This window comes from Pseudopipra pipra, chromosome 11, assembly GCF_036250125.1.
Source record: "Pseudopipra pipra isolate bDixPip1 chromosome 11, bDixPip1.hap1, whole genome shotgun sequence".
Classification (NCBI taxonomy): Eukaryota; Metazoa; Chordata; class Aves; order Passeriformes; family Pipridae; genus Pseudopipra; species Pseudopipra pipra.
In genome coordinates, this window is record NC_087559.1 from 17,508,165 (window position 1) to 17,522,104 (window position 13,940).

Genomic DNA, 13,940 nt, shown 5'->3' on the forward strand with positions numbered 1-13,940 from the left:
GCCTGGACATTGGATCAGGGTGTTCTTGGGATCATGGGATTACGGTGTTCCTGGCATTGAGGTGCCCATGGGACCATGGTGGCCAGGACAGGTGATGACAGTGCAGACACAGTGGCACCCAGCCCACCTACTGCTCCCCACCCTGACGGCCTGCACAGGGTCCCCGTGGCACACACTGCTCCGAGCTTGGGGCTGCTGTCTAGTGACCAAGAATCATTACCACCCTCATTTAACAACACCTTTATTGCTTCATCACTGCCCATGCAGGGGATGGTGTAGCTGGTGCTCCAGGGCATGCCCAGGGGCTGTCCAGAGAGGGGGAGAGCAGCTGAACTCCCCGTGGATTACTGCTGTCTCTCTCTGCTCCTTTTGCTGGTGGTGGTGACAGACGTCACATCTGTGAGGAGCTCGTCCTCGTGAGGAGATCCTCTCTGCCACAGTTTTGGGGCAAAAATCCCCTGCAACAAGACAGTGGAAAAGAGAAGTGGGGCAGTGGTGGACATCACTCCCTTGGGTGCAGGTCCAGAGCTCAAGGCAGGGGGCAAGGGCAGGGTCTAGGGATGGATGGATGGGCAGGGGATGCTGAAACATGCCCAGTCTGTGGCCGTGGGCAACACCATTCCCACTCCATGGCCAGCCACGCAGGTCCTGCCACCAACACTGGCTGTAAATAAAACCTCCTCGGCTGCTCATTAAGCGGTGCCGGAGCCCGGGGCCGCATCAGCTCCCATCAGCCAAGCTGTCCATCTCCGCTGGTGCCTCACACCTGCCTGGCCCCGCCGCCGCGCGCCGGAGGGTATTTTTAGTGCAGCTGTGTCCCAGCATCCCACAGTTGGGGCAGCTGCCAGCACTGTGCCTCAGTTTCCCTGCAGTGTGGCTGCACTGCTCCACGGGCCTGGGTTTTGGTGTGACCATGACCCCCAGTGTGGGTGCTGACCTTGCCCATGTGAGGTCAAGCGGTGCCATTTCGGCTCCGCTGCTGAGTTACTGTGGCAATGGGAAGGCCCTGGCACTGCGTGGTTATTAGGGCTGGATCAGAAATGCAGGTGCTGGGTGGTGCTGGCACTGATACTGGGGGATGCTGAGTGCCTGGGGGGCAGCAGGGGCAGGGCACTGACAGCTGATGGGATGCAGGAATCCAGGGATGGATAGAAGCATGGATGGATAGGTGGACGGATAGACAGAGGGACAAATGGATAGGTGAGTGGATGGATGGATGGATGAATGGATGGATGGATGGATGGATGGATGGATGGATGGATGGATGGATGGATGGATGGACAGGCAAACAGATGGATGAAGGGGCAGGTGAACGGATGGACAGACAGGTGCCCTGGGTGCTGCTCTCCTCAGCACGAAGCATGGTGGGTAGCCGGGGATGTGATGGGGTGGAAGATGTGTGCCAGGCCCCCTGCCCATGACACAGTGGGCAGCTGCAGGGGTACCCAGTGGGAGCAGGGCTGTCAGAGCTGGCAGTGGAGTGGCACAGGGAACTGCTCGTCAGCTGATGAGTCTGGCGTGGTTACGGTGACGTGCGTGAGGGCGGCTCCTGCTTCAGGCTGCCCCCATCCCCCCTGCAAATGTGCTTGCAGAGATGACAGATTTCATGCTAATCCACATTTATCCTGCCCTAATTACGCTGCAGGAGGTGAGGAATAAGCGCCCAGACTTCCATGCCAAGGGCTGGCATGTGCCCACCCCTGCCCACCCCTGCTTGATGCTGCTGGTCAGGACTGGCACCGGTGCTGTGCCCACTGCCATGGCAGCAGGGACAGGCAGGTGACCTCGCAGGGCGGCACCTTGCATGGCACCTGGCACTCCTGCCCCAGTTGGTGGGGGTGTCTTGAGCGTGCTGCCTGTGCACCCACAGGTGGGCACTGGGTGGGTGGCACCTAAGGTGCTGCATGCCTGGCCATGGTTGGTGGAGCCCTGGGCTGAGCTGTGGGCATGTGCCAGGCCATTCCACGCTGTGCCATGCTGTGCCACACAACCTCGTGCTGTCCCCACCCGCCACGGCTGCAGCAGAGCATCCGGCGTCCCACCCCGGCAACGCGCCGTGCACACACAGCACTTTAAATGTTTTATTTGGGGAAAGTGCTGTCGTTAGCAGGGATTAATTATTAAAATCAGAGCCATCTATAAAACATGAGTGGCCGCACGCGGGGCTGCGGGTGCACAAGCAGAGCCGGGCACGGTCCCGCCACTGGCATCGCCTGGGGATGCGCTGCGACGGCGTTTGCCGGTGCTGCCGCAATGGCACCTCGAGCCAGCAGCGAGTTTGGGCTCCTCATGGAGAAGTGGGCGCAGGCAGCGGGTGCCACGGCGTAGGGGCCGGACTGGAGATGGGCAAAATTGTGCTAAATCAGCGTTGGGGTGTAGCGGTGGTCTCCGGTGCCAGCCGTCCGGGCGAGAGGTGACAGGAGGCAGCAGGCAGCGCCGAGCTGTTTTTAGCGGCTGCCGGTGCTGGGGAGCGGGCGTGAAGAGCAGCCGCCGCGGCACCGACGTGCCATTTTTAGAAACCGGCGAGTTTTGCTAATGATGCCTGTGAGCGGCGGGGGGGCCGCCCGCACCCCGGCACCCCCGGTCCCTGCTGCCCACACCCCGGCAGCCGGCCCTGTCCCTCCGGCCTCCCCGCCTGGTTCTGGAGCTTGTCACTGGGGGCGCCTGCACTGCCCAGGGCACCCCTGCACCCACCCCTGGCTCTAATGGCCCTCAGGGAGCTCTGATGGCCCCTGGAGAGCTTTAGTGGTGCTTGGGGAGCTTTGGAGGTCCCTGGGGATTTCTGCTGGCCCTTGGGAGTCTCTGTTGGCCCCTGGGGAGATTTGCTGGCCACCAGGAAGCTTTTGTTTACCCCTTAAGTCCTTCCAGGCTATAAGGCACGTCTTTTTCTTCTTTCTCTGCCCAGAAGACAACACCCACCCTTAGATGGGGAGGCTCATCCCATCTCAGAGCCTGGTCAGGACCTGTGCCAGCCACATCACAGTCCCAGTCCTGATCCTGGCCCTGGCCCTGGGAGCCAGTTCTCTCCCCTGGAGACATTTCTCTCCCTGAGCAGCCTCCCTGCACCCTGGTCCCTATGGCTGCAGGTACTACCACACAGAGAGGCAGGGGACCCTCAAAGCTCTTCCAGTGGGAAAGGGAACCAAACCCCAATGCCACGTCATCACTGTGATGCAGGAGGACACTATGGAAACCAAGCCCCCTTCCCACATCAGGGCTCCAGGGACTAGGAGCCAGCCCCGATGTGATGGGAGCCAAGCCAGTGGAGAGGTACAAGGCTTTGTGTGCTGTCACCAACACAGGGATGGGCCACACCAGGAGCAGGTGGCTGGGGACAAGCAGCCATGCTCCATGGTGCCCAGCCAGGTGGGGAGCAGCCCTGTCCACACTCATGGCGTGGTCACCAACTGGGACGGGCTGGAGGAGCTGTGCCACTGTGGGGGTCTGGTGGCCTAGCTGGGGGTCACCGCTGAGGCTCCCCCACACCTGGGGCTGGGCTGGGCGGCTCACTGGCTGTGTCCCTCGACGCCTTCCAGGGCACATGGGTACCACGGGACACTTACGGGGAGGGTGGCCCTGCCACCATGCAACCCCCCCCCGCTGCTGATCCCAACTGAGGGCCAGGGGTGATGATTGGCAGGTGCACCCCTTCTTTTTCTCCCCCTCTAGCCCCCTGCCGGCCCCCCGAAAGGAGAGATGGGGTTTATTTGGCCCTGTTGCCGGGCCGACGTGCGCAATTATTGCTGATTGCCTGGCGGTTGCCATGGTGATGGTGAGCACGCAGGGATGTGGTGCCGCGTGGTGCTTGAGTCACGGACACGCTGAACACCCCCCGCTGCACCCCACTGCACCCCGACATGGACACGCCGAACACCCACCGCCACACCCCACTGCACCCCAGTACTGACACGCTCAACACCCCACACCACTCCCCACTGCACCCCAACACAGACACCCTGAACAGCCTCCACCACACCCCACTGCACCCCTGCATGGATACACTGAATAGCCCTCGCTGCATCCCACTGCACCCCAACACTGACACAACGAACACCCCTCCCCACATCACTGCACCCCAACATCAACATGCCGAACACCCCACACTGCATCTCACTGCACCCCTGCATGGACACGCTGAACACTACCTATCACACCCCACTGCACCCTTGCATGGATATACTGAACAGTCTCCACTGAACCCCTACCCAGATACACTGAACAACCCAGCACACCCTGCTGCACCCCTGAACAGAAACACTGAACATCCCCTACTGCACCCCACTGTACCCCCCAGCACCCTGCTGCACCTCACTGCACCCCTGCACATATAATGCCAAACACCCCTTTGCTGTACCCACTGCACCCCAGAACAGACACTCTGAACACCCCCTACTGCACTCCACTGTACCCCCCAGCACCCTGCAGGCGGGCCCTGCACCCCCTCCACCCTGCTGGGGTGGGGGGTATGGCCAGATGTCCCCCACACTGTGTCTCCTCACCCAAGGGTACATCCAGGTGTCCCCCCCTCCCCATGTGCCCCATCCAAGGCAGAGGTGTACAGCTGAGTGCCCCCAGCCCTGGCAGCCCCACCTCGGCCATCCCAGGCTTGTTCACTCCAGAAGTCCTGCAGAAAAAAAACCCCCAGACTGCCATGACACCCAGGCCCCAGCTCTGGGAGGCAGTGGGAAGGGAGTGTGTAGGTGCATGAGGCAGTGGGTGCATGGGATGGTGGATGCACAGGGCAGTAGAGCACAGCACCACAGGGACAAACACCACTGGGCTCAGCAAAGCCCATCACCCCAAAATGGGGGCATGGGGTGGGCCAAGATCTGAACCAGAGCTGGGACCAGGGCACAGTAATGGGATCCCAGGCCAGTTCTGCCATGGGCAGGAGGCTGGTGCCGGGAGGTGCCGGGCACAAGCGGGACCAAGGGACAATGGAGGAGTGCCATCCCATCCCATCCCATCCCATCCCATCCCATCCCATCCCATCCCATCCCATCCCATCCCATCCCATCCCTCGTGCTGTGAGCCATGGCCAGGCAGCCCTGCACTGCACAGGCGCCTGCCGGGTAATTGTGACTTATGCTCCAGGTCCCTGTGAGGTGCAGAGATTAATAACCGTGATGCGCTGCTGCTAGCCACTATGATTAAACTCTTGATTAGGAGCTCAAACTACAGTGCCCTGCTAATTCCCCCTGCTCTCACGCGCCGTTAATTACCCGGCGCGGGTGGCGGTGGGCCCAGGGCTTGGTGCCACACAGGGGACAGGTGCCAGGGGTGCTCTGAGCTGGCTCTGCCTTGGGGTGCTGCCTGGTCTCCTGTGTGCAGAGGGGAGATGCTGGCTTAGGGGATGGGACCCTGATGTTCCCTGTCCATGGGCGGGGGGGGAAGGCTGTGGGTCCAGGGCATGGGAGGCCACATCCCTGCAGCGATTTGGTGCAAGCCAGGTGGTTGGGGGAGCTGGGGTTTGGTGGGTGCAGGGGCGGGAGGGAAAGGGAGTGGAAGAATGGTTCGGAAGCGGCACCATATGGGCCGCAAATGCCAGCGTGTGGCACGCAGCCGTCGGGGAGGCTCCGCACACGCGGCTGCACTGCATGAGGAGCGGGGAGTGAGGGGGCAGGGCAAGGGACTGGGGGCCCTGCTGTGCCCTGGGAGCTGTGCTGCCCACCCCTGGCTGGGTGCCATGCCTGAGCTGTGGGCAGAGGAAGAGAATCAGGGTGGATGATTTCTTGCCACTTTCTTGCTCCTTGTGCCAAGCTGTGGGGCACTGACTATCCCTGTCATGAGGAAGCAAGCAGGGCCTTTGGCCTTGCAGCTGGGGAAGGAGAAGTTGCCTGGTTCACCCGGGATCATGGCACAGAGGCAGGAGTGTCCTCATGGCAGTGTCCTCATAGTGCCCTCAGGGGACAGACACCTGTGATGCTGAGCCCGAATTTAGCTTTGCTAAAATCCTGATCCTGCCTCTTCCCATCCCACCCCTCCCATTCCATCCCATCTCATTCAACCAGTCACATCTCATCCCATCCCATCCCATCCATCCCATCCTGTCCCATCTCATCCACCCAATCACATCTCATCCAACACCATCCCATTCCACTCCATCCTATCCCACTCCATCCCATCCCATCCCATCCCATCCCATCCCATCCCATCCCATCCATCGTGTTCAATCCCATCCCATTCATATTATCTCATCCCACCCCCCTGCACATCATTCTGTCTCATCCCCCTGCACATCATTCTATCTCATCCCATCGATCTTATCCCACCGCACTCTATCCCATCTCATCCCATCCCATCCTGAGCCAGTGGCCATGGCACAGCCCAGGCGAACCCAGGCTCAGCCTGACGAGGACGGTGTAGGGTCCCACGGGGTCTCCAGTCCCATGGGGTACGCGGACCCCAGGGCGGTGTCCCCCCGTGGGCCGCTCCCGGGGCCACTCGTGACCCGTCCCCGCGGGGCCCACGGGCGGGGCGCGAAGTTCGGCTGTGACGTCATGGGCGGGGCGGGGCGCGGGGGCGGGGCGTGTCCCCGCGGCCCCGCCCCCCCAAGTTGCCGCGCCGGGCGCGCGGGGGCCGCGCCGCGACGGACCGACGGCTCGGCTGGGACCGGCTGGGAGCGCTGGGAGCGCCTGGGAGCGGCTCGGCTCGGCCCGGCTCGGCCCCGGCCCGGCACGGGAGGGCGGGAGGGAGGGGCGCGCTCCCCCCGAGCGGCGGCTCCGGGCCGCAGCCCCCCGTTGCGGTCGGAGAGGCGTGCAGGTGAGCGTCGCGCCGCGCCGGACGGGGGGCGAGGGGGGCCGGGCCCGGCGGTGGGGGCGTTGCTGGGATCTGGAACTGCCTGTCCCAGGGCTGCCCTCGACTCTTCCCCCGCCCCCGGTGACCCGGGACATCCCAGCGGGGCCGTGCGGGTCCCTGCCCGGTGCGTGTGCGCCCCGACGGCTGCCTGCCGCCGCGCTGCCCCCGCCGGCACCCCGCGTCCCGCAGACCCCGAGCCCCGACGGGCGCCGCGGGCACGGCGAGCCCGTCTCCCCCCGCGCCGCCCCGCTAGCGCCCCCGGGCCACTTCTGCCCCGGTGCCGCCCCCATCTCCGCGCGGAGCTCGAAGCGGAGACCTGGGTCGGCCCCGTGGCGGGGGCTGCTGCCGGGGACTCTCTCTCCGTGTCCCCGCCGCCGAGCATCCCCTCCCGGACCCCGCGCCTCTCTCCCGCAGTCCGCTCCCTTCCCGCTGCCGCAGCGCTCCGAGCCGGCCAAACGCAGACCTCCCTGCGGTGCGCGGCCCGGGCTGTCCCCCCGCACGCCCCGGGCCGGGGGCGGTGGGGCTCCCCAAGCCCTGCCTCAGCCCCAGCCCGGGGGCTCCGCGAGCAGCGCAGAGCCGGCCGGCCGCTCCGCATCCCCTCCGCCTCCCGCTGCCTGCCCGCTGCCTGCACTAGCAATATTTCAGTCCGTCTCAGCCCGGCTGCATTTTCTGCCTGTCCCCGGTACATCCTTCCCCCGGGACGTGGGGGCGGGATGGCAGCGGGGACCCCCCCACGGACACGTCCAGGGCAGCTGCAGGTGGAAGCGGGGCTGGAGGTGGAGCACCGGCCGGTGGCATCTCACGCCGTAGGGCAGAGCTGGGGGTCGGGGGGCTGGGGGTCCCCACTGGCGAGAGCTGCACGGCTGCGTCATCCCTCCGTGCCATCCCCACCCGGCCACCCACTTCCCCGCTATTGTCTTACACCCGCTGTTGCTTCTGCTCCCAAATTAGACACTTGGAGGGGGGTGCTGGCTGCGTGCGGGTGCCAGCGCAGCACTGAGCCTTCCCCTCGGGGAGGAAGCACTCGCCCTTTCGCCCACCCCTTACCCCTGGGTGCCCCTGCTGCGGTGAGGGTGCTCTCACCTGTGGGGTGCCGGTGCTGGCCCCGATGTGGGGCTGTGTGCCAGCCTCCCTTGCATGGTACCTCAGGTGTGCTGAGCCCCATCTCAAGCCCCCTGGGGCAGGGGAGGGTACCGGTGCTCAGCCCTGGCACGAGGATCTCCCATTAAACCAACAGGAACTAATTTTATGAGCGCAGATTAGCTGAGCGCTCGCAGAGACAGCAATAAAATCCCAATATATCATCCTGCCCGGGTCCCCTTCCCAACTAATCCTGGCATTGTGCCACCAGTGCTGGCAGCCTGCCTGCCCGCCCGCAGGCCAGCGCTGCCCCGATGGTCTGTGGCACTGAGCCCACCGCCACACCAGCAGCTGCCAGGACAGCCCTCGTCCCCCTTGACTGGGCACAGTGGCATTGGCAGAGCCAGCACCGTGTGGCATGGGGACACGGAGGTGCCAGGCAGGGCACGTTTGCTGGGGAGGCTGGTAGTATGAGTCAAGCGTGGGCTGGAAAGCCTCACCCAGTCTGTGGCACGGGCAGGGGTGTCCCATGGGTGCTCTGATTCTCTTTCGGGACTTGGGGCACGCTGAGCAGGACGGGTGTGGGGGCTCTTGCCCGGTGAAGCCTTTCCTGGCAGGAGGGTGCCTGGGTGCCGTGCAAGCTGGGAGCACCCATCCTCTGGGCATTGCTTGAGCGGCCACAGAGGCAGGTCAGCTCCTAGGGATGGAGGCAGGAAGAAGCATCCCCCCATTCCCCGGCTCAGGGCAGTCCCGTCCCACCCAGGTTTGGGTCAATCACCCCAGGGAGAGCTTAGGTGCATGCCCTGGGTGCTGCGGGCAGGACCACCTTCCTCCCAGGGCCTGTGCATCAGGGATGGGGCTACGCACCCGCAGGTGGGTCGGGTACTGCCGGGTGCTGCCCGTCCCTGCCCCCTCCAAAGGATGTGCCGCTTTCTGCATCTTCAGCTCCCATTGCCATAGCAACAGGCTCGGCGCTTGGGTACCCGCGATGCCGGCTCCCGCATCCCGCATCCCGCACTGCCATCCTGCCCGCAGCTCTCACCACCGGGCCCCGGGCACTGCCGGCACGGCACAGCCAGGCTGGCACAGCACAGCGCAGGGTTCAGGGAGCTTAAGCGCTGGGCAATGGGTCCCTCCAGCATTGCGCCAGCATCCCATCACAGGGTCCCACTGAGGCCCATCCGAGAGGGCTGGGGGGCCCCAGGCAGCTCTGTCACCTTCTGAGCCATCAGAAAATAACACCAGCTGAAACTTCCTCCTGGTAACAGGGTGGGAGAGGGAAAAAAATCACTTTATGCGACCAGATTTTTTTCTGGGAAGCTTCCAAGGAGGATCTGGTTTTGAAGGGTTCCCAGCAGGAAAGCAAGGGGCAAAACATCCTTCCTAAAGGGCCAGAGGAGCTGGTGTGTGCCAAGGCCAGTCAGTGTCCTGCCCGCTGCTGGTGGCAGGAGGGCTGGCACCTCCGAGCCCCGGTGCCCACCTGCCCAGTGCCGCAGTCGGGCCGGGAAAAGGGATGGGGAGCTGAGGCTGGTGTAACCCACTGCACATGTGACAACGTGTGACAATGCTCTGCCTGGGGAGGCCCCGGCTGCTGAAATGTCACCGTGGGACAAAACTGGGCTGAGAAATGGGAAAGGGTCGATTCACCTCCACTTCCCTCCCCAGTGTGTGCTCTGGGCCCTGGTTTTGAAGGGTTCAGTGCGCTAGCCCTGGCTGCTAATTAAGAATTAACGATCCGCACAAGGGGGGCCAGCGGGGCTGGCTTGTGGCTGTGCTGGCAGCCTGAGTCCAGGCAGAGAGACTGGATACCATGGGGTTTGGATGCACATCGGTGGGGCTGGGCACACAGCAGTTTGTGACAGCTGGGGAGCAGGAGCAGGCGCTGAGCTCCGTCAGGGTTTACACTAATTAGTGCAGCTCGGGAGGGTCTGCTGTGGCTCCAGGGGGGCCGGCGGTGCCAGGCACTCACCGCCTCTCCCTGCCCTGCCAGCACCGGGCCCTGCGATGCCGTTTGGCTGCGTGACACTGGGAGACAAGAAAGATTATAACCAGCCGTCCGAGGTGACTGACAGATATGACCTGGGCCAGGTCATCAAAACGTGAGTTGGTCCCTCCATGGCCCGCGGATGCCCCGGGGACCCCAACGCCTGCGTACCCCGGGCTGAGGAGTGGCACGACGCTGCCTGCAGGGCTCTTGGGGTGCTGAAGCCCAGCTGGGCTAGGATGGCAGGGTGCATTTTGGGGTGGCTATCTCCTAATTAGTTCCTCTTGGTTGTGGGTGCATGGGGGCTTCCACCGCCGGCTCCGAGGAGGGCAGCAAGCTTTCCCACCGCAGCTGGCTGCAGCTGGGTATCTCCCTGTATCCCTCCCTCTTCGCCACAAGACTTGCAGGGATTGCAGCAATTCTGCATGATCCTGGCTCCCCCAAGCAGTTTGGGAAGCAGAAGGGCTCTGCTCCAGCAAAGGAAAGGCAGATATCATTTGAGGGGGAGCAGAGCGCTGCTGCTTCCCCCAACTTTTATTGCCATGTTGGGGGACCTGTTAGGATGCACTCCAAAAAATGCAGCTCTCAGACCCATGGAGAGCAGTTTGACCCCAGAATATGCACCAGAATTTTTTCCAAAGCAACTACTTGGCCACTGGTCATGCCTGGTGGGATGACACTGGGTGGCAGTGGGGACCTTGGTGCTCTCAGATCTTTGCTCCATCCTCTGTGCAGCCTGCCCCAAAGCCCACGGGTCCCAGTTCCCCTCCATCCAGGGCAGCAGCCACAAGGATTTCAGCACAGTGGGGGGTACTGGAAGCCAAAGGCTTTGCTGGAGCAGTGCCGAGTGCCCCTCGGGGGCTCCCCTGTGGCTCTGGCCTGGCCGATGGGCTCAGGCACCATTAATAATAGAACAGAAATACTGCAGCAACCAGCAAGTCTCCCCTTTTTTCTCCCTGACCGCAGTGCTGACGTTAATGTCGGGGTGTGCTGCTGTTCCACCTCAGCACAGGTGGCTGTGCAGTGGGTCTTATCCCAGCTGCTGTGAGGAGGGGGCTTTCTAACCAGCAAATATTACCCCTTCCCTATCATTTTGCTTATTCCATATCAGTTCCTTCTCACTGCTGTTTTTTTCTTCGCCTCTCCTCCAAAGAGGTTTTTAGCCACAGCTTCCTTCCACCCCTGTGGCATCTCCCGTGACCGCTGGGATTGGGGGAAATACTGGTGGGCCCAGGGACCACCTGAGCACCCCAAGCTCAGTGGTCCCCAGGAAGGGGGTGATGGTTGGGGGTACCCTTGCAGGGAAGAGTTCTGTGAAATCTTCCGGGCCAAGGAGAAGACGACGGGGAAGCTCTACACCTGCAAGAAGTTTCTGAAGCGGGACGGGCGGAAAGTGCGGAAGGCAGCCAAAAACGAGATCATCATCCTCAAAATGTGAGTGCCAGGGCTGGGGGGGATCCCGTGCAGCTGGGCAAAGTGGGGAGGGACCCCCACCCATGCCCCTGTGTCTCTGCAGGGTAAAGCACCCCAACATCCTACAACTAGTGGATGTCTACATCACCCGCAAGGAATATTTCATCTTCCTGGAGCTGTAAGTTTGGGACATGCAGGGGTGTGTGCAGGGTGGCCCCACCAGGGTGGGGTCTCAGCAGAACTGCTGTCTGCAGGGCCACTGGCCGGGAGGTCTTTGACTGGATCCTGGATCAGGGCTACTACTCCGAGAAGGACACCAGCAATGTCATCCGGCAGGTGCTGGAGGCTGTTGCCTACCTGCACTCGCTCAAGATCGTCCACAGGAACCTCAAGGTGGGTGGTGGAGGGGTGGGAGCACCCATGGGTGGTGCCATGCCCCCTACTCTGGCACTCACAGCCCCTGCACTGGCAGCTGGAGAACCTGGTGTACTATAACCGCCTGAAGAACTCCAAGATCGTCATCAGCGACTTCCATCTGGCCAAGCTGGAGAACGGGCTCATCAAGGAACCCTGCGGCACCCCTGAGTACCTGGGTGGGTGAGAGCCAGCCGGGTGGGCATTCAGGGGTGGACAGTGCTGCTGGGGTCCCAGCAGGTACCTGCTGTTCCTCACCACACTGGGGAGTGGTCCTGGGGGCTCCTAGCGGGTCCCTCCTGATGGTCACAGGTGCCTCTGGCAGGTCCCTCCCATTCCCCATCACACCCTGGGGGCTGATCCTGGGTTCCAGTGGGTCCCTCCCACTCCCCATGATCCCAGGGCCAAAGAGCCAGGGCATTTGGGACCCCGGGGCAGGGTTGCTCTTCTGTCCCCTGCAGCTCCGGAGGTGGTGGGGCGGCAGCGGTACGGGCGGCCGGTGGACTGCTGGGCCATCGGTGTCATCATGTATATCCTGTGAGTGTGGGGTGAGGGCTGGGGTGGTCAGAGGGGCTCAGGGGCTAGGGGCTGGGCTGAGCCCCCCACCACATCCCCCAGCCTCTCTGGGAACCCCCCTTTCTACGAGGAGGCAGACGAGGATGACTATGAGAACCACGACAAGAACCTCTTCCGCAAAATCCTGGCTGGGGACTACGAGTTTGACCCGCCGTACTGGGATGACATCTCACAGGCAGGTGAGCCCCATGCCGGTGGGTATGTGGAGTCTCGTGTTGTCCCCCCCAGCACTGATGTCCCCCTCTGTGCCCCAGCCAAGGAGCTGGTGACACGCCTGATGGAGGTGGAGCAGGACCAGCGGATCACAGCGGAGGAGGCCATCTCCCACGAGTGGTGAGAGGCAGTGGGGTCGGGTGGGGGACCAGGGTGGGGGGCTGATGGGGGCTGCTCATCCCTCCGCGCCTCCCCAGGATCTCTGGGAATGCCGCCTCTGACAAGAACATCAAGGATGGAGTCTGTGCTCAGATCGAGAAGAACTTCGCCCGGGCCAAGTGGAAGGTGTGTGGGGGTGTGCTGTGCCTCAGTTTCCCCCGGTCCCCCATCGCGGGGCTGTGAGCCTGGTGGGGCTGCCAGCCCCTGCCCTTCCGCCAGCCCCATGCCCCCCGACTCTCCCTCGCAGAAAGCCGTGCGAGTGACCACGCTCATGAAACGCCTGCGGGCGCCCGAGCAGACGGAGACGGCGACGGCCGCGGCACCGGCCTCGGCAGCAGCCCCGGCAGCAGCTCCGGCCGCCACCCCGGCCCCCGCCGCCGCCGCGGCCCCCGCTGCCGCCGCCACGGACTCTGCCGCCGCCGCCGCCACGGACCCTGCCGCCGCCGCCACGGAGCCCACGACCCCGGCCCCCGCCACTGCCACGGCCCCGGCCCCGGCCCCCACCACGGAGCCCGCAGCCCCCGCCGCCGCCACGGAGCCCGCGGCCCCCGCAGCCCCCGGCACGCCACCCGCCGCCGCGCAGCCCCCGGCCTCCGGCACGCCGCCCCCCACCACGAGTAACGGGGCCGGGGCGGCCGCCGAGCCCCCCAGCGAGCAGAGCGGCTGAGCGGCCCCCGCGCCCCCTGTACATAGCCCCGGCATGGCCCCCCCACCCCCGCCTGCGCCCCCTTTTCTACGTGCCCCGCCGAAGATTCGGCCGCGGGGCAGAGCCCTGCATGGCGCCCGTCCCCTCGTGTCCCCCCCGCTCTCTCAGTCTGTCCCCCGCCACCGTCCCCTCCCCCGGGGATGCCCAGAGACGCGGGGCAGCCCCCCCCGGCCGCACGCCCCGCAGCGCTGGGAGGGGTGTCGCGAGGCCCCCCGGGACACGCGTGCATGTGCGGGGCCGCGCGGGACGGGGGGGGGCCGTCCCGGAGACCCCCTCTGCGTCCTGGGACCCCTGGGGGGGGACACGGGGACCCCCGCACGGCCCCCGCGCGTCGTGCCTGGCGGAACCCCCGTGCCCCCCCCCGCGCCTCCTCCCCGGTCCCCGCTTCCCCCCCCGCAGCTGCATGCCTGCAGGGCCGGCTCTGCCCGCGGCTGCCGCCGCCGCCCCGCGCCCCCCCCGCTGTATCTCTGGCAAATAAAGACCCCGCTGAGGACAAACTGAGACAGCACCAGCGCCGCCTGCCCTGTCTCTCTGTGGGGCCGGGGGTCTGCCGGGCGTGCCGGCGGCATGGGGTTGAGCGGGACGCGGCAGGCTGGG

General features: G+C 64.5%; 1 protein-coding gene across 2 annotated transcripts; it reads left to right on the top strand.

Moving 5' to 3' along the window:
• Positions 1 to 6,583: 6,583 nt before the first annotated feature.
• Positions 6,584 to 13,844, top strand: CAMKV (CaM kinase like vesicle associated). Of its 2 annotated transcripts, XM_064667918.1 has the most exons (11): positions 6,584 to 6,762; positions 9,869 to 9,977; positions 11,165 to 11,296; positions 11,379 to 11,453; positions 11,530 to 11,668; positions 11,748 to 11,868; positions 12,151 to 12,226; positions 12,308 to 12,444; positions 12,520 to 12,598; positions 12,676 to 12,763; positions 12,885 to 13,844. In XM_064667918.1, the coding sequence occupies exons 2-11, from the start codon at positions 9,883 to 9,885 to the stop codon at positions 13,302 to 13,304; spliced, it is 1,362 nt and encodes a 453-aa protein (XP_064523988.1). In that variant the 5' UTR covers positions 6,584 to 6,762; positions 9,869 to 9,882; the 3' UTR covers positions 13,305 to 13,844. The 2 variants fall into 2 exon arrangements, with proteins under 2 accessions (XP_064523988.1, XP_064523989.1); XM_064667919.1 differs by lacking the exon at positions 9,869 to 9,977 and having other exon boundaries at positions 6,680 to 6,762.
• Positions 13,845 to 13,940: the final 96 nt, after the last annotated feature.

Coding starts and splice junctions, on each gene's coding strand:
- CAMKV (XM_064667918.1), top strand. CDS start 9,883: ATGCCGTTTGGCTGCGTGACACTGGGAGACAAGAAAGATTATAACCAG. Junction 11,297..11,378: donor GAGATCATCATCCTCAAAAT/GTGAGTGCCAGG, acceptor GTGTCTCTGCAG/GGTAAAGCACCCCAACATCC. Junction 12,599..12,675: donor GAGGCCATCTCCCACGAGTG/GTGAGAGGCAGT, acceptor GCGCCTCCCCAG/GATCTCTGGGAATGCCGCCT.